Here is a 19,763-nt window from a genome sequence, read left to right on the forward strand (position 1 = left end):
TTAAACTTGGGCGGGAACATTTTTGTGCATAACATTAGTTTTCGCCTTTGGGAAGATTAGCACGAGCGAAACCTTGATGAATACCTAGCGACTTTCCAACTTTGTTTCAACTCTGTATATTTAAAAAGAAAAAAAACAAACAAACCATATGTCTATTCTGAGAATTCAAGTAGCGAATCGCCATTTCTTTCATCATCATCATCATCATCATCATCATCATCATCATCATCATCATCATCATCATCATCATCATCATCATCATCATCATCATCATGACTATACTCACTGCAAGGCGAAGGCCTCTCCCATATCTCTCCAATTAACCCGGTTCTGTGCTAGCCATTTCTTTATTGGTTTTAAATGAAGTTTGAGTGTCGTCATCATGTTTTGAGCATCTTTTAAAGTTAGGACATGACATTAAAGTTGGCTTGGATTTCAATACAGACACAATCTCTGGACACGGAATTCGTGTCGCTTCAGTTGATTCAGTTGATGAAAGCTTAGCGGCAGTGCTCGAAGCATGATGAGCAAATAAATCTTTCAGGCACAGGGCGCGATGTGGAACATATCATGCGGCTTGACAGCATCTACCACGTGGGATAGTTTTTTTTTACGATTTCATTGACCATTAGGCAGCTACGACCAATAAAATAGTTTTGTTGGAGAAGGTATCACAATTCTCTTTTTTCTCCTTGTTTACTACGAAATGCAAAGCACGTTGCAACAAGAAATGGGCTAATAGTATTTACCATGAACAGGAGAGCTAGATCATAACGCAGGATCCTGCTAACGAGAATATACACACTGCTGCCACTTCAGTGAATGAGATGTCACCGTGGTGTTTCGTGATTAGAAGAGACGATCATCTACTCCGGCATGCTTTGTTGTAAACTACGCGGTGACTGAACATGATGTCGCAGCCACAGGAAGTGGTGTGCACAATTGTGAAAACACGTCGACGCAAGAGGAGTTTAGAAACGACACACAATAACACAATACCGGTTTCGCCTTTCCAGGCAGCCTCCTGGCGAATGTGCGAAGTTTTCTAAACAGGCTTTGTTTCTTTTCTGTACAACGCACAACCAGCACGAAATTTTTATATATAGACACTGCGATGCACGCTTAAGGGACCTGGTTCGTGAGCGCTTCGCACTCCGTTTCGCGTTTTCCCTAAAGACTAGACACCCTCCTGGGGCTCGGCGGTGGGCTTGGCGGGTCGGCACTTGCTCTTGTAGATGAGGAAGAGCGTGAAGAGCGTAATGATGGCGCCCAACGTGGCCGCTATGCGCAGCCCCGTCATGGGGTCGTAGGCGGCGTAGTACTGAGACCGAGCCGCCTCAGGCGTCAGCGTGGACGTAGTGAAGAGGATTCGGCCTCCGCCGTGGTACAGGTACGGCGACAGCGTCGTGCTCGACGGCAGCGAGATGCTGCTGGTGCCGGCGGCTGACGTCACCGGAGAGAAGGGGCCCGTGGACAGCGGGTCGGCCGTCCCTTCTCCGCCGCCGTCCGTCCAGTTGGCGCCACTTGCGCCGTCCATCCGGGAACGAAGTCGCCTGCGTGAACCAATAAGGTCCGGAAACACAAATCACACGCTGACACGGGTAGCAGCACGGGTATGTTTAGCAGAATCAATATACGCTATTTAGTGTAGAAGAAAATATTGTAAATATCCTATAAAATATAGTATTCACAAAGCAGTGATAAGAACTGAGCAAATGCACTGTCACATTTTAGAGCATTGATACTTGATAGATAAAAAAATGGGCGTGAGGAGGCAGGGAAGAATACAAGTTTTTTTCTCCGACATTAAAAGCCTGCACTAAAACGAAGTATTTATGACTATAATGTACGACGCTGGAATTTGGCAGCGTAACAGAACGTCTGTGGTGGACATTTTACAAAAAAGAAAAAAAGTCTTAGGTATACGCTGTCGAGACAAAGTAAAAGCGTCTGCATTTCTAAATCCTGACAGTGTGCGTTTTGATGGCTAAATAAACCAACTAACTAGAGTGACTGCTGTCTGCGCAAGTTGCTAGAGCGCTGCGAGATAAGCATTGACAAACGTGACATGACGTGAGATAAACGTGACGACTGATGGTGCAACGGACCAAACTATAGTACTAAAGTTGGCTAATTCTGCATTGCACCATCCCTGAGTGAGATAGCCATTGTAAATGAATTATCTATGTATTGTTGACGACAGACGTGTGGAAACACAACCCAGCGCACCATGCGTTGCTACGTAATTGGTACAACCACGCGTACTCTGCTAGCTTCCTGCGCATAGAGCTCGAACACAGGAACTGCGACCTTAAACGCACGCCAAGCATTCCAGAGCACTGGCTGTATTTGTCGAGAACAGACTAAGTATAACAGCACGCACAATGGCTCTAGTCGGTCCCTCATTCATGAACTTTCGGTTGTCTACTCACATTGTTGTTTGATGTTACTAGCATAATGATAAACGGCACAATACCAACTAAGTTAAACTCCGAAAGTAGCACGCAACCCGAATAAGGAAGCCTGAGGAAGAGAACACTTGGCCACATCACAGACAGTGGGCGCCGTCTTAGCTAGCGCCCCTGCATCGACCTGCACGGCAATTTCTTCAGCGTCTCTTAACCCTTTATGCTTTTGTTCGGCGGAGCCCAGTGTGTCGGGCGTCAATGCACCATTCGATTATTTCAGGCGGACACTCGTCACGAGGATCCGCTTAGGCGCGTAAGCCGACAGAGCACGCCTAAAGGAGAGGCCCGCGCTCTTTGCCACAGACAGTTGGGAAATTAGTCCCTGGGACAAGTGGCCGGCCACCTGCTTGAGGTGCAGCACCGGTGCAGCGGATTGGGGGAGGAGGGAAGGGGGAAGGGAGAGGTGAAGCCGATGCCGCGCTATATTTAACCCTGGACGGTCGATAATTTCCCCGCCGGAGAATAAAAAAAGGAATAAAGGGAAGAAGACCTGTTTGAATGCGCCGGCGGCTAGCCGCGGGGGGGATGGGCCCGGAGCTCACCGGTAAGCGTGCCGGGACCTCGAGACACGCGATTTTCCGCACGCTCCCCGGCGGCGCCGACCGGTAGCAGAGAGGGAGGAGGGGCCTGCGCGGCGGCACCGTCCAAAGAGGTGCTCACTTGTGTGCAGCAGTGGGTAGACTCTGCTGCAGAGTATGCGGAGGGCGGAAGATGAGCGGGAACTGGCGACTCGAAGCGAACGAGCTTTTGGCATTCAAACCTGAGGTGCAGAACATTCGCGAGAACAGTAGACGGGAAGTGGCCTCTTATACTCGCGTGTCGCGGATGGGGACGCCTGATTTTTAAATCTCCGTAATAAGTAGCGCCATACTAAAACAAAAACTCCTACAAAGCTCCAAAAGGGCAGTGGGTACGTCGTACCTTCTGTGAAGCTTTGACTAAACGTAGCTAACTTTGTATACTACACTGAAAAATTGCAGCGACGCTCATCCTCCGCCTTAAGGGTATGAAGCGATAGCGGGCTGTGGCCTTCTTTAATTGCGCACATTACTATTAGCGTGTCACAATTAAATAACGTCATATTTAACGCGAGCGTTGTGAGGTGGTTGAAATTCCGGTGCGAGGTCATGTGATATTGGACGTGAGGAAGTTGTCGACCAATCAGGATTTTTCCCGACCGCCGCAGGACGATGGTGACGACGTCAGGTTTTCACTAGAACGATCTGTTAACGCTCTCGCGTAATACATGAACCAATCACTGATAAAACAAGTGTCCAGCCCTTTCACTGTCAGCTGCGGTGCTTTCATAAGTCGAATAGAACACCCCTTCAGAGGCATCGCGGAATTCAAGTTATAGGAAGAAAATGCAACGGACTTTAGAGCAAGAATGGCTCTGGAAACATCAACGAGTATGGATGTAAGGAGAAACAAGTCGGTCCGCTGACCAACGTTTCGCCAAGGGTGGCTTTCTCTTTCAGGGCCAGACAGTTTGTCTAGTTGGGTTGAGGTACCCCACTTCCCCGCCTGCTGTTGTTACAGCTTGTAAAGCGGTGGTAAGACGCTATAGTGGAGGTATTTTGTGCGTTCTTTTTTGTTTCCCTAAAAAGAAGAGTGAAGTAGTAGGAACAAAAATGTCGAAGGCAGTTAGCCGAAACAGTAGTTAGTGCATTTCGGAAAAATCGGGATGGTAATCGCTGCCTACTCCTGACTACATCACTGCATTATGCACTGAGGCGACAAATCAGCAAGGGCTTTCTAACTTATTTTTTTTTTTTCGTGCCGAGTATGTGTCCGTGAGGTGGGCGGGGCGGTTCACCGCTTTGCGATCTGAATCATGCGGCGCAGAGGATATACGAGGGGATCTTTTACAACCGTCTACAGACTTTTATTTCAAAACCGGCGATTGGTACGCTCATGAAGTTTGTGCCGATGGATTGTACAGCAAAGCGGATATTATGCCCATAATAGAGCATACTGATTACACGATTAATTAACTAAAGCCAACAAATAACGTTTTCTAAAGTTTATTTTAAGAGACGATGTTAAATCGCGAAATTAAAAGTCATCTTATTCGGAGGTGAGGCGAGTTTATAAATTTTCTTAATCAGCAATGTAGTTCAAAATACGCCAAAATTCGCATCTGAAAGCTGGCTGAGTTGGCTTTCCATATTTCACCTTTATAAAATGACATCGCAGCGCTCGATATTCTTCCCGAAATCTAGTTAATTTCTTCTGTAACATCAAATGAGCAAGGACCTGTTCTATTTGATAGATAAGAAAATGCGGCTGACACCATTTTAAAAATCTACATTGCAGAATGTCCACTCATGGAGATTCCAAGTGCAGATTTTTGGTGTTCGATAAGTACAACCCCATTCCCGATTAAGAAGATTAAAATAGGGGACACGCCTTTCATGACGCCGGCTTTCAACTTCCCAACTCAATAATGCCCCATGAAATAAAAACAAAAAGTTGATTAGTTAATTATACCTCATTATTCGCGTAATTATTGAGCTCTACCAATACATGATGTCCGCCTTGCTGTACTATACCAAGCCGCACAGAGCGCGCCGAGGTACCTATCACAGGTTTTAGAATAAAAATCTGTAAATGGTAAAATGTATTACCCAGTAGAAAAAGGCCGCGATAGGGATTTCAGGGAGGTTTACTTGCAAAAAGTGGTCATCAACAAGATACCATTCCCAATATTTAAAGGCGCGAATAACACGGGACAAACACAGTGAAGACGACGATAAAGCCTATATGTGACTATAAAGTCTATATATGTATGTTTCGTGTGCTCAATAAACTAGTTGGAAGTGGTGCTTCGTCCCGTCGTCTTCACTGTGTTTGTCCCGTGTTATTTGCGCCTTTAAATATTAAGATTGGAATGTAACCAACTCACCCATGAACAAGTTCTCTTAATCAACAAGATACGTTGAAGATAAGCATTCTGGGTCGCTCTCGTGTTGTGTATCGCTCTCTGCGTCCGTATCTGTGGTCCGTATTTCTTTTGTCAATCGTTGCAAGGAGCAGGCCTCGTTCCGACCTCTGGGAATACACACTGCACCGAAACTGGGGCAACCCGGAGGCAAGGCGTAAGCGGGCCGTCGGGATCCTGCGGCAGCTCCGGAGATTAGGCTCACCGGGCTGCGCACGCCAGCGCCGTTCGTGCGTCGTGATTAAGAGCCGCTCCTAATTGAAAGGCTCTTTAGGTTGGCCGCTTTAGAAAAGGTGCCAGAGGCGCCGCTTCACGCCACGACGTACCTCTCACGGAAGCTGCCGTGCGCTACCGTCGTCGTTCCAGTCGAGCGCGCCGCGGTGCCGCCTTTCTTCGTTGCGTCTCCGCGCTGGAAGAATACAGCGCTTCAACAGAGGTCGATTGTGCCGTTGCGCATAATGACGCCTCACACGATCACATAACAGTTTTCTGCGTAGGGCGCCTTTTAATTTCGTGGAAACTGTGGGATATCATGAGGCACTGTTATGCGCGTATTGTTGGGAATGCTCTAAGCTGCCGATGAGATGCGTAGCAAAACTTTTGCCCCTGAAGCTTATGCAGCTTCCGCAATGAGTCATTAAGGCGTACGTAGAGAACTAATCGGGTGCGTTCTTGAAAATCACCATCATCATCACCACCACCACCACCACCACCACCACCACCACCACCACCACCACCACCATCATCATCATCATCATCATCATCATCATCAGCCTGGCTATACCCACTGCAGGGCGAAGGCCTCTCCCATATTTCTCCACTTAACCCGGTTCGGTGCTAGCTGCATCCACTTGACCCCTGCGAACTTCTTAACCTGATCCGCCCACCTAACTTTCTGCCGCCCCCTGCTACGCTTTTCTTCCCTTGGAATCCAGTTTGTTACCCTAAGCGACCATCGGTTATCCTCCCTTCGCACTACATGTCCTGCCCATGCCCATTTATTCTTCTTGATTTCCATTAGAATGTCAGTAACTTGAGTTATTTCTCTGACCCACTCTGCACGCTTCCTATCTCTTAATATGTTACCCCTACCATTGTTGTTAAAAATAAATAGCAATAACCTACAAGCCTGCCGAAGTAGGGTGTGAGGATGTAATGAGCGTTGACAGTTCAGGCCTCTTGTTTATTTCGTTATTGAATCCCATTATCCCCAGGCTGCTCGGTTATAGCCATGTTTCTTGCTTTCCGTCGTTCCAATGTGATGCTCGTCGAAGTGATTCAGTTTCGAATTTTCACTTGGTCAGAAAAGACTTGACGAACGGCTCCTCTGCAATCATTTTGACGGATAAACGATGGTCATTTCAGAAGAGATCTATTACTCGCCCACGTTTTACTCAGCTGCTCGCATTGACGGTGTTCACTACAGCGTGTCATACTGAACGAATTCTCTGCCTCCTGAAAATGCTTCGAACTATCGAAAACTTGGGCCCTTAAGAAGCAGCTTCACGGCAGTCCTCTTGAAGTTGTTCAAAAAAATTAGGTTGCATCGCTCCTGAGTTTTCAATAAAATCTGACCACACAGCATAGTTCGTAACTGTGCTCGCTCATTTTCGGAACGAAAAAAAAGAAAAAAAAAAAAACTACTTTCTGCAATGTGCAGCCACCATCCGTCGGTTAACGTCACGAGGTTCGCGCTTAACCTGACGATATATGTATTATGTACGGCAAGAAGAACGCCTCCCTGTTTGCCAGCTGTCTCATTACTTCGCTTAGATACAGGTTTTTCTTCAGACCTTATGAATGTAGGGTTTCGAATCTTTATATGAGTGTAGAACTGGTAGCGTTATAAATCACGACTAGAAAAATATATGCGCTTAAAGTAAAAATAAATGGATGACGCTTCTTTTTTGGGCGCCATGAAGTTGCCACCAGTAAATGTTACATTGAGTTGTAAAAAGGAAATTTGACTTAGGCTATCAATTATGGCTGCACTCGTGTAAGAGGAATTATTTAAAGGCTGCGGGAAATTTTGTGTGCTTACGTGTGCTTCCTGAGACTAAGGTACATAACCATAATGAAGTGCAGTTAAAGCATCCGAAACCTTACAGCTTTCCTTGGGAAACGACCTCATTAAAAAAAAAAAAAAAAAGAGAGCGTATATAAATTTGCAAATGTCTGTCTGTAATGCATTTTCAGAAAGCTAAAGACGTACTTTTTCAAGTGGTAGTCAAATTTAAAAATCGCTTTACGTACTAAGCAAGAAGAAGGCAAATAAATCGCTTTAAAAACTTGTAGCTCGACGCCACCACACAAAATGATCAAAACCAATTTTTAGAGTTGAATATATCCCAATGTAATATCTTGCCTAAAATACTCTCTCAGACTGCTGAAAAATATAATAATTGTTGATTCAGACAGAACAAAGTCACACTCCACCTTGAGGCATTGCTACCTGCACGGGTCGAGTTGGGATACCACGCTGCGCAGTACAATATTCCGCATTGACACAATGAACCGCAGACGCACACAGGACACAATTTTCGACAAAATTTACACTTTGCCATAATGAAATAAGAAAGCGTAGCAGGGGGCGGCAGAAAGTTAGGTGGGCGGATGAGATTAAGAAGTTCGCAGGGGTCAAGTGGATGCAGCTAGCACAGAACCGGGTTAAGTGGAGAAATATGGGAGAGGCCTTCGCCCTGCAGTGGGTATAGCCTGGCTGATGATGATGATGATGAATGAATGAAATAAACACGATCGCTTTTAAGGCTGTAAAGCCATCTTTTTCCGAAGTCTCTAATTTGTAAACTAATACATCTTGGCCAGCTGCCTCTGGTATCTGGAAAATTTTGTGGGCACACTTAAGTTCCGCCTTTAAAGGCATGACTCGATAGAGAGCATGAATGGCATCAACCTGCGGCTCCTATTGTGGACCCTTTCCCGCATAGATGCATTCTACTTTGTGTGTCTACATACAGTCCAATCTAGGCTTGCTTTTGTGTGCTGTCATTGCCGTTTTTACACGCTTTGTTTGATGGTACGGCATTGTGTAGTGGGTACAGCTTTGTGTCTTGAAGTTTCTTTATAGTTCCAGGCCGATTCCTTTTCTTTTTCTTTTTCTGCTCGTTTGTAGACATCTGTTACTCTGTAATTAACTTCCACTAAAAATTTTGTTACTACAAAAGCAGCGCAATCTTTCTGTATATTCATTGGTTTTGCTTTCCTCGCGCGAATGTAATTTTTTTCTTACCAATGTATTTATTTTCATGTGCGTTATTCTACGTTCTTGTTTACCTCCTATATTATTTGTGCACCCACCGCTGCCGAAGACCTTGCATAAGGCTGGCAGTACTCGTCAATAAATGAATGAATAAATAAATAAATGAATGCCTAAATAAATAAATAAATAAATAAATAAATAAATAAATAAATAAATAAATAAATAAATAAATAAATAAATAAATAAATAAATAAATAAATGCCTAAATAAATAAATAAATAAATAAATAAATAAATAAATAAATAAATAAATAAATAAATAAATAAATAAATAAATAAATAAATAAATAAATTCTTAAATTTCTGCCTCCATTATCTCGCACATATTCATTAGCGCCCAGTCGTACGCTATCGATTTATGTGAAAGGTCACCCGCCACAGACGCCTTTAAAGCACCCCGCCTTAACCAAGCCACACGGACGTGCCCGCGTGGTATAGGAGTAGCGTGTCCTACTCATCGCACAAGAGTCACGGAAGGTTCCATTCCCATCTCAACCTTCCATTCCAAATGAGAATCTCTAGTCGGCAGCAGCTGTCATTTGTTGTAAATACGTGACGTCACACAACCTTCCGACTTATCAGTACCCAGCCCCGTCAGCTGCGACTTGCAAGAGTCACACCCGTGATTTTTTGCTCGCAAAGCCGACGTCTGATTTTGTACAGAATGTGGAATATAACGCTCTCGAATTAAAGCTTCGCACCCACCATGAGACATATATTGGGCCGCAGCTGCATCACAGGTGAGTCACCCGATGGGTTGCTTGAGACGTAGTGTACGCCCACCGTAACACTCGTAGGTGCGGACACAACCTAATTGAGAGAAGCGCGTGCCTTGGGCGGTGACACCACAAGGCGGCTACGGCGATGGCGCACCCGCTAGCAATGTTAGTCACAGTGGGAGCGCGCTGTACGCCTAATTAGCAACGGCGCGAACACCTGAAGTGCTCGCGTTAAGGAGGGACAGCTGTGGATGTCGGAGAAAGACGAGGTATAAGCTTGGGCCGAAGCGGAGCAAGGCCTTACTGGGCCCTCTGAGCCGTCCTTCCTCCCTTCCCTCCTCTCTCCTCTTCTTTTCACCAGAACGTGTGCTGCGGTATAGGAGAACGAGAGGGAACCTTCATTAGCGATGCGCGAAGGGAGGCGCATTGCGGGAAGCGGACCCTGTTTTACAGCCGCGTGTTTGTCGGAGAGAGGTTCCGCTCTCGCACAACGCCGGCCCAATGTTTGTCCCTCGAGGAAGCAGCCGCGAGCGTCTCTGCTCGGCGACGCCGTCAAGTGCGCCGCGAAGGAACTTTTTGCAGCGCGACCGATGCGTGCGGATAAACATAGCGACAGCATGAGGGCGTTGCAGCGCCGCCTGCGTTAAGCCTGAGAGGAGTCGTTAAAAAGGCACGAAAGAAAAGACGGTGCCTGACATGGTCTGCGGTAAGCGCTAAATAATATGCTATAATCAGACGGCGCGATTGTTTCTTCGCAGTTTAATCATTCATTTTATGTCGTTTTTCTGTCACTTTTGCTTTTACACCTGAATTTTAAACGCGCTTCCGTCTCTGTGAATTACCCTGAGACCTAGAGTTTCGTGGACAGATTAATTAAAACGAGGAATCGGGATAGGGTGATGTTCAATAATAAAAAAAAAAAATAAGCCCGTTCGGCTGCTTTCTTTTCGTTTTTTTTCTTTTTTAATCACCAAAACACTGCACAACCTCGAAACGGCTTCACACGCGGAGTGATTATACGGAACCGAAAGGCTTAAGCCAAGGTTTCTTAGCAGTCCTTGTAGAATGAAGGACTCATTGGTTACGCCGAGCAGTTCGATAAGATATGTAAAATTAAATTCGAAGAATTACGGGAGAATATTGATATGAACCGGAAGCTTACATCACAGATGTGACTGACCAGGGGTTAGAACCCCACCTTATACGGTGGTCTTGAGGTCGGTGAATGCGTGGTGACGTACGCAACGCTAGAAAAAAAAAAAAGAAGTTCACATTTAGTAGTCCCTTTGTAACTGAATCTGCATCCAGAGGGCGCATAATGGTTCTTTAAATAAAGGTATACTCACACGCAAACAATATCAGTCAAGCGCACAAATAATTATAAACAACGCGTTTGAGGCTTAAAATTCACCGCGCATACAGTACCGGTAGCAACTAGTAAAATAAATATAAAAGGCTGTCCCGTAATGCCACAGCTTTAGAGGGAGCTGCAGACGCAGCTGTCGGAATCCTTGTAGAACGAAAGCGGAGAACGACGCGACAGATCGACCTATTCCCCGCGTATAAAGAGGATAGACGAAGGCAGACGGAACCGAGCAAAATATCGTCTCGCGACCCCGCGAGACTTGCTGTGATCCCGACGCCCTTCAAGATGGATTACTGCAGAGACAACATAGAGGAACGGGCAGACAGAAGCAGCCGCGGGGAGTGGAGGGTGGGCGGAGCGCCAAATAGAGCCGATCGTCGTCGTCTCGCTACACGCAGGAAGCCGTGCCCCGCGACCAAATCGCCTTGTGTACAACGATTTGGTTTCCCCCCTTTTTGCTCCGCAGCGTGTCCGCGTTACCGAGAGAGGCTTATTCTGCGACGTCTGGCATACATATAACGGCAATGGAGCAGGAAGCATTGTGAAGAGCACGTAAGTACATAAACAAATAACACAGACAGAGAGAGAGAGAGAGAGAGAGAGAGAGAGAGAGAGAGAGAGAGAGAGAGAGAGAGAGAGAGAGAGAGAGAGAGAGAGAGAGAGAGAGAGAGAGAGAGAGAGAGAGAGAGAGAGAGAGAGCATTTCAAACGATTGTGGTACGAAGCCAGAATGAGGCGAAGGGGCACCCGGCGTCCAGAGGATGCAACAAACAGCGGCCAACAAGGGATCGCTATCGTCTTCACAAAAGGAGCGGTCTTCGGTGTCGAGCCAGCCGTGGCGAATACTGCTGCAGCTTTGCCCTCTCTCCTTTTCCGCCCTTCCGTTTGCTCATCCTCAGCACGACGACGGGTGTTTGCACTGCTTTACGAAACGGGTGTTTACGTAGCGTAACGCGGCGTCGCTGGCTTTACCTCTGATCTGCCGGTTCGCAGCTGCTGGCGTCTACGCAAGTTGCTGTTGCTACTGCGTGTAGGCGCTTCGCCATTTGTTGCTCGGTCTTTCTATACCCCCCCTCCCCCCTCCCCTCTCCCCTTCCATTCCATCCGACCATCCCCGTTGTCATTCCTTTTGTCTCTCGACAAAACACAACAGGAAAGAGCAGCTGTCGCGATTGTGAAATGTGGGGACAGGTTTGAAGGCGTGTCTTGATAGCAGTACGAGGACGATTTCCAGCTGTGAATCATTGCCATATCTTTGGCCGGGGGTCCATTACGACGGCAGGCTTTCGGGGCTTTTCTCGTTCCTAAGCACAGCAGCTCGCTGCGCCATGTTATACTCAAGCGAATCGATCCGCCCTCAGAAGAAGCCGCCGAACACCTTTTTGTATTATGTAGTCGCCAGGTACAAAAAGAAAGTGAAAGGCATCCAACTACGGACAGTCACATTGGCGGACATCGTACGTTACGTTACGTTCCGTTACGTTACGTTAGGGCGCCGTAAATTAGGTTGCTATATTCGTGGCAGTGATTACAGAGCGGTGTGCGGAAGGCAGGAAGGTTCCTTCCTGTTGCCGTGAGTATGACGGCGAGAGTGGTTAATGAATGTTTACGGATTAAAGCAGTGTCATGGTCAATAAGGCATGCCACAGAGGAAGGCTTCGGGCAATTTCAGTTCGTTGCTGTTTTATCATCTCGACACCGAAATACATAACGGACATAATGACATTTTTTGATGGCACGTACGTTACAATGATGCAGGATGCTTAGATATAACGGAGCCTTTTATTTAAGCGTACTTTATAGCCCACACTACTTCCTTGCAACAATAAAATTATTAACCATTCCTGCTTCCGTATGCGCTGTGGGTATATGGTGTATATTAACGGACTAACATAAGCACGCACGTTGTGATGTTTGTGGTTTTTGCTACAGAGTCTGAGCTGTTGGCATAAGCCACGATACAAAGTGGAGCTTGCCGCTGCTATTGAAAGAGAAGCTGTATGGAGGGAAACAGCGCAAGATGCTACTGCGCAACGCTTTCGTAATCCTTAGCCCTGGGAAGCTGGATGAAACATTATGTATGAAGACTATCTTGCTTCAAAGCAGCATAGCGCATCTCGAAAAATCGCTATTGAGCACCTATTTGGTTGGTTGGTTGGTTTGTGGGGTTTAACGTCCCAAAGCAACTCAGGCTATGAGAGACGCCGTAGTGGAGGACTCCGGAAATTTCGACCACCTGGGGTTCTTTAACGTGCACTGACATCGCACAGCACCTATTTGTCTTGAGTGAAATGAAATGTGGGCACAGTTTGCTGCCTCTTTTTGGTGGCGCCAGCTGATGCACTGCACTGTGGCTTATCAGGAAAAAAAATCAGTTGTGGTTTAACTCTGGATAACCCTAGTTGAATTGCGATAATAACGGCGGAAGCTTCTTTTGCCTGCTACATTATTCCCCTATCACGCCCTATCAGTGTAAAGTGCTACATTATTGAGGACTCTTAAAGGGCCACTGTCCAGGGAAGGCCCTTTTAAGCAAAGGAGCCCAGTGTTTCGATCAGGTACCGGAGATAGTCTGTGCAAAATGCTACAGTGACACGCGCGCCGCAAAGCATCGAAAATACAATTCAAAGCTATCTAATGCTCTCCTCCGGGAAGCCAGATTCCCCGTTTCCTGCGCTGGCTCGACGGGCCACGATAATGACGTACGTACCGGGAACGACGTCAATTGGTCCGTCTCGCTGACTGACGGGAGAAGGATGGGTGTCCATCGCTCGCAGCGCGCTTTTCCCTCGCCACGGCCAGGCTGAATCCAGCGGCGCGCGCTCCCTTGACCGTTTCTTTTTTTTTTTTTTTCGCGCTCACGGAGAGCCACGCCCCACCTCCCGCCAAACGCGGAGGAGGAAGGAGAATTTGTATTGCGGAGGCTAGACGACCTCGGGCAGGAGAGTGAAAAACCTTTGAGAGGGAATGGAAGGAGAGAGGCATGACAGAATCGGGTGATTGCGGTGGCTGTAACTGCGTTATTAGTTACTCTTTTCAAAAACATTTTGCGGCCTTGCGTTCTAGGGGCGAAGTCTTACAGTCACCGGGGAAGAAAATATTTTCGACCGGAGGGTGGACAGTGGGCCTTTAAGCTCAACCTTTAAGAGTATGAGGCGAGAGCGGAAGTTACCAGCCTCTTCTTCTTCTTTTTCCTCCTCCTCCTCCTCCTCCTCCTCCTCCTCGGCAGTTCAAGGTTAAGCGTGTCCGCCGGGGATACGCAACGGCTCGAAATCTGGCGCAGTATTGCTATTGCAATAATATTAAAAAAATAGATACCAAGAAAAATGCAAATATTTTGACAGTGTGCACAAATTTGAAACAAAAAGAGCGTGTGTGCTGATACGGCAATAGTCCTCCATTTTGAGCTTAGTTCGCTGCGAAAGGTTACATACTCCGTGATTCGGGACAATGTTAAAATCAGCTGAGTTTTCCTTTATGTTTGCCCGGAAACATCGAATAATCATTACGTTATCTTCGGCGTTTACTCAATTGTCACAGTTTTAGCCATAGGCTGATAGCAGCAAACTATTGCCCTACTTGCCGAAAGATTGACTCTAAAGCGTGAATGCTTTCAGAAATTTTAACAATGCACGTCCGCACTGTAAATCGGCGCATAAATACAAATATCTCATGCTATACTTCGTCAAGCGCTCAAAGGCTGCGCGTATGCGCCATCTATATGAAGCAATATGCTGGATGAATAAATTAAGCGACAGCCTTCATTTATAATGTAGGACAAGCCAAAATGGCCTTATATATGATATATGAAACCATATGCTGGATGAATAAATTAAGCGACAGCCTTCATTTATAATACAGGACAAGCCAAAATGGCTTAAAAATATTGCAGGCGATCAATGAGATTAAAATGCGCGGTATACTGTACACACAAAAGCATTAGTCTTCTATAGCATGCTACTTGATTATGTGATCACCTATTAAAGTAAGTGTCAGGGATATTATTGCTCGTTTCGGAGTATTTTGAGGTTGCAGCACTTCAAACGGAGGTGGCGAAAGGGTCTCGGTGTGTTGGATTCTCATCTCACTCGGAAAAAAGAAGCTGCCCGAGTTGGCCGCTCCTTGCAACTCGATCATGTCATTCGGTTTCGTGACGTCACAAGACCCACTGACCACTCAGTTCCCGGACCTGCCACCTGTCATGCAGAGGTGCGCTCATGAATGTTCCTGGCTGCGAGGCTTCAAACGGTGTGCGCCTCTGCCACCGGACAATTTTTCCTGACACGAAGGTGCTAAAGCTCTCGCGTTGCCTGCCAAGAAGCATGCTTATGATTTTTCGAGGCTCCCTCGGTTCCCTTATTTTATGAGCAACAGAGGTCAGGATAGTTTTTGAGCATTCTAGGAGCAAGCACAGTGTCAACAGGCCCGCGGGCATTGACTTCCCCGACAACAGGGTCTTCCCCTTTTGCAGCTTTTGCTGCGCTTTCCTCAACATTACTGGCGAGCTGTGTTTGCTCGCTTGCGGAGTGCCGCTGCTCGAATGTTTTGCCAGCGCGCACCGTTTCGGGAGCTAGAGAAGTCCACGCTTCCTTAGCCACCGATTCTGAGCTCCGGATGCAGCGAAAACAACCGCCACGTTGAAATCCGCGAAAAGAAAGATTAAAGCGAGAGAGAAGGAAGAGAGCAAATAGCGTGACGCACGCGAGAGAGGTTCGCGCAGGAAGCGAGGCGATTCCTGCAAGCACGGAATCGTGTTTGGAGAGCGCTGGCCGCTGCAGCTAGCGCGGCCAGTCAGCGGAACGCTGGCCAAGTGTGCCGCATACGATGTGCGGACGCGCGGCCGCCCGTTATGGGGGTCTCCTCTCGCACTTGGAGCCTGCGGGCGCTTTTGTTTCGCCTCTGCGCTCACAGCTGCTTGCTCACCCGTGCTTCCGAAGCTTTGTTTTTCAGCCCCCCCCCCCCCCCCCCCCCCTTCCTAGCCGTACGAGGTCGTCGCTTGGCGGGTTCTGCTGCCCATATGCTTCTCCTGCAGCAAGCTTTCTGGGGGCCCCATGTGGAGGAGCATGCGCTGTTTTTGCCACCGTTGCTTATTTTCTTCCGTTGCAGCTTTGGAACATTTTCATTATTTTTTGCCCCGTTCAGTCCTGCGAAAATAAGCTGAGAGGTTGCTTGTCTCGAAATATCCCGCGACGCGGTCGAGTCCCCTTTGGCGCAACGGGGTCAAGATACGTAGAGCCGCTCGCGCCTTTTGGGGCAAACAAAGCGTGCAGGCCCGGACCCACCGCTGCCTACCACAACGTGCGCGTATTGTACGCGAATGGATAACGCGATAGGCCGCGCAAATTCGTCACGTTAGGGACCTTTCCTTCAAATACACATTATTCGCCCCACATGGGCAGCGGGCTGGACGGGCGGAAGTCAGCGTGGTCATCATGTCTTGAATCACAAATACGTAAAAAAAAAAAAAAAATAAAAACCAACAACGAAGGGAAGGTACCACCATGTGGCCATGTCATGTGAAGACGTGTAAGTCACGGCATCGATAGTACGAATATGCGCATGATAGCAGGTGTTTGTATTTGCGATGAGATGCATAGTAGGTGTCCTTGTTGTGACAAGGCGGAGTGAAAGGAAGAAGGGGCAGCTTCGACTGGAGTTGGTTTGAGGAGGCCGACTGCATATCTGTTCGAGCGCCAATGCCTTTCTGAGCGTGCGAAGAGTATTCAAAGCTCGGTCTCATCCGCCGCAGTTTCTTTCGCTACTGGAAAAAAACAGTATTCGATGTCGGACTGCGTTGACCGCATATCCTGACAGGCAATTTAATCGGGCGACCGGGTACTGAGGTTTAGGCGCTTGCAATACGAGGGGAGATTAAAAATATTTTGCAATTAAGGTATGACCAAACACCCGATGGTGATATGGAGCCGAGCACTATCTCAATATTAATTCTTCCAGTTTCACCGTTCGTCTGCATCTATCAGTTAAAATTTGGCGTAGTATAACAATTTTCAGCTTCCCTACCGGAACTTGATAAAGTTTTTGCCGAAAAAAATGAAGTCATGCGAGGGAAATTCGCAGTAGAATGGTTCACTTGTATGGTAGTGAAGGTCCTTCGCATACTACAGTGACAGGTTGGTTAAACGAGTTTAAACGCAACTTCGTGGGCGTGCAAGACAGTCCTTGTTTAGAATGGCCCCTCGTTTGAACCATTTTGGAAAATTGAATGTCACATTAGAGACGTTTCATGAAGAAACGCCGAAATAAAGTGGCCACATTTGTCACAGTGTTGAGCAATTTGTACGGTAGTAGTTTCTCAATCATACATTACATTTTTTTTTTTTTTTGGTGCATTGGAACTCTCGGCCCGGAAAACTTTTGAGAGCTCTTCGTCCTCAAGAGAGCTCGTGCACTTGTATTCAAGTGAACCAGGAATATTTTAGGATGAGACGTGGTTTTACTGGGACCGAGAGACGAAACAGCGCTATATGCGGTGTTACCATGCATCTCCGAAAAAGCTCGAAAACCAAAGCTCAGGGGAGGAAGTATCTGCGACAGTCTGCGTGAAGGCATCGTGAATGAACGTCGAGAATTTGTGACAAGAGGCATGCTCTTCGTGCGTGGCAATACCTCCTTTCACAAGTCTCGTATTGGCGAGGCTGCCATTCGCGGGCGTAGTTTCAAAAAACCGAGCCACTCACCCTTCCTTTGCCGATCCGCGCCCTAGCGACTTTTGTTAATTTGCAAACTACAAGGAACACACCAAGAGAACAGCTTTTGGTGGCATGAAGTCACTTCAAACTTCCACAGATGCGTGATTTGAAAACCACGAAGATTAAGTTCTTTTTAGAGGTTCTAGGAAAGCGGGACTAGTGCACTGAGGTTATGGAAGATTTTGTCGCAACAAATGTTTCAAAAGCTCTGGCAGTATTCTTTATATGCTAGTTCAAAAAAGTTTTGATCATCCCCGGTAGAGTCATGAGTGACCGGCACCCATACGGATCTCGTACGTTCAGATGTCCTTCATAGCCCAAACACAGTTGGCTCGCCACAGTAGCTTTCCTAGATCGACCATTGAAGTTTTTCTCCAGAAGATATCTATTTATGTACTATCACTTCCTGTGGTAGTCGCGCAGGGTAAACGAAGTTTAAGCCATTTAGTCGATCGCGCTCCGCAAACTAAAGAAGAAGTAGACACTTCTTAAGCACTATATATGCCGTTTCCGTAGGCAGACGCCTACGGAAACGGCATATATAGTGCTGACAAGTTCAAGTTATGGTTTTGGTTAGCAGCTCGTCTGTTCGGAAATTGAGACAAAGCAGTCTTGAGCGTCATAGAGAAGAAATGCATGCAAAAAAACTGTTGTTTTGATTTACTGCGTCTAACTAACCAGTACCATTTAGCTGGACGCAGTGTAATCATAAATTTTGTCAGGAAAGCTTTACTAGTGTTCAGACAGTTATTAAGCGGTGAAATTCGTCACCTCAAATGTCCGCGTAGGTTCCCGTAAAGTCTTTCTTTCTGTCTTTCGAGACTGCCTCGTAAGCCATCGATCACATATATGATCCATGGGCTTTCACGCGATGTCGAACTCGAATTTCCATGGATACGAGCATTTCGAGCAGGTAGTCTGACATTGGTAGTTTCAGCTTCCTTGTAGCTACGTTTTTCGGCAAGTGGTGATTAGCGGACTGAATTACTCGAAGCGCTGCGGTCCCGAATGTCAGCGAAAACTGCGTCAAGTGTTCTTCAAAGCACGTTTATGAAATCGATGTCAGTTGCGTGATTGCTCTGCTAATACTGCAATTTATTTAAGTCAGCACTAGCAGAGTTTGAAGACGACTTCAAGAGTTTTGACTTCGGCTTCGGTAAAAATTCGGGCGACGATCAGCCTGGAGCTTAAACTGCGAGGTAAGCATACCTTCAATTTCAGCTCCCACTTGAGTAGTACATACACGTGTTTACTGTGTGTTCTTGCTGTTTCACCTCTATTCGCTTGAGTTTCAGAAACCTGTGCTTTAGGCACTCAACATCAAAGAAAGCTTCAGCAACAAGAGTCAAGCGAAAAGCTCTTTCAGCCTCACTGAGAGAAGTTTCACCGCCTACTTTTAAGAGCTCCTTGAGTAAATGTTCAATTTTGATGGCAAACTAACTCACACTTCACCTTCCTGCTATGAGCAGAAGACCAAGCTTAAAACGAACGTTTTAGCAACTTAGCAGTGTTGTTACGAGAACGGGACGTTTTAAATGTGGACTTCAGCACACGACATAGTGCTCCTTTTTGTAATTTGGCTGCAGTGCACTTTATTGGTATTAGGAAAATGGGCCTGTCAGGCTCGCAACAACCACCGTGAGAAATGGGTGTCCTAGAACCTCAACAAGAAGAGAGATTCAAAGGTACACATGCAAAGTTTTACAATTAAAAACAAATAAACAAATCCATTGTAACCCCATTTTCTGCTTTACTTTTATTGCAGTTCTATGTTTACCGGTTCAAATTTTGAAACATAGAAGTGAGGAGGATACTGTGTTTCTAAAGCATTTTTTTTATTTTCAAGATGTGTGTGTGTGTGTGTGTGTGTGTGTGTGTGTGTGTGTGTGTGTGTGTGTGTGTGTGTGTGTGTGTGTGTGTGTGTGTGTGTGTGTGTGTGTGTGTGTGTGTGTGTGTGTGTGTGTGTGTGCGTGCGTGCGTGCGTGCGTGCGTGTATGTTTGGGGGGGGGGGGGTGGATCAAGGGCGAAAAAGGAATAATTATTCGAAGACTGGCACCTCGGTGGATTGCACTTTGGCTCGTTCCACGTTGACCAGACTTTCTGCACCGGGCGTGGCTGTACTAATGTATGCCCCTGCACTTATTTCTCTGGCTTCCCTATGAGGCACCAGAGTTAGGCAGTTGTTACGCATAATGTTTAAAGAAAATTTTTTACAAGGTTGAAAATTAGTGACGCTTTACTAAACGTTATAACGACATTTTTAAGATATTTATTTACAGAT

At 46.6% G+C, this 19,763-nt stretch overlaps 1 protein-coding gene across 2 annotated transcripts in view; it reads right to left on the reverse strand.

Moving 5' to 3' along the window:
• Positions 1–249: 249 nt before the first annotated feature.
• The window catches only part of LOC146191228 (uncharacterized), a 47,677-nt gene continuing 28,163 nt past the window's right edge, over positions 250–19,763 (reverse strand). Inside the window, exons 1-3 of one of the 2 annotated variants that reach the window (XM_084601721.1) lie at positions 10,754–10,951; positions 10,570–10,654; positions 250–1,553 (exon numbers count right to left, since the gene is read on the reverse strand). In XM_084601721.1, the coding sequence (XP_084457847.1) occupies positions 1,178–1,553; positions 10,570–10,571 (378 nt within the window). In that variant the 5' untranslated portion in view covers positions 10,572–10,654; positions 10,754–10,951 and the 3' untranslated portion in view covers positions 250–1,177. Of the gene's footprint in view, positions 1,554–10,569; positions 10,655–10,753; positions 10,952–19,763 lie in introns of those variants that run through there. The other variant, XM_084601722.1, reaches the window with a different exon arrangement.

This window comes from Amblyomma maculatum, chromosome 4 (assembly GCF_055883805.1).
Source record: "Amblyomma maculatum isolate TAMU_Amacu chromosome 4, ASM5588380v1, whole genome shotgun sequence".
Lineage (NCBI taxonomy): Eukaryota > Metazoa > Arthropoda > Arachnida > Ixodida > Ixodidae > Amblyomma > Amblyomma maculatum.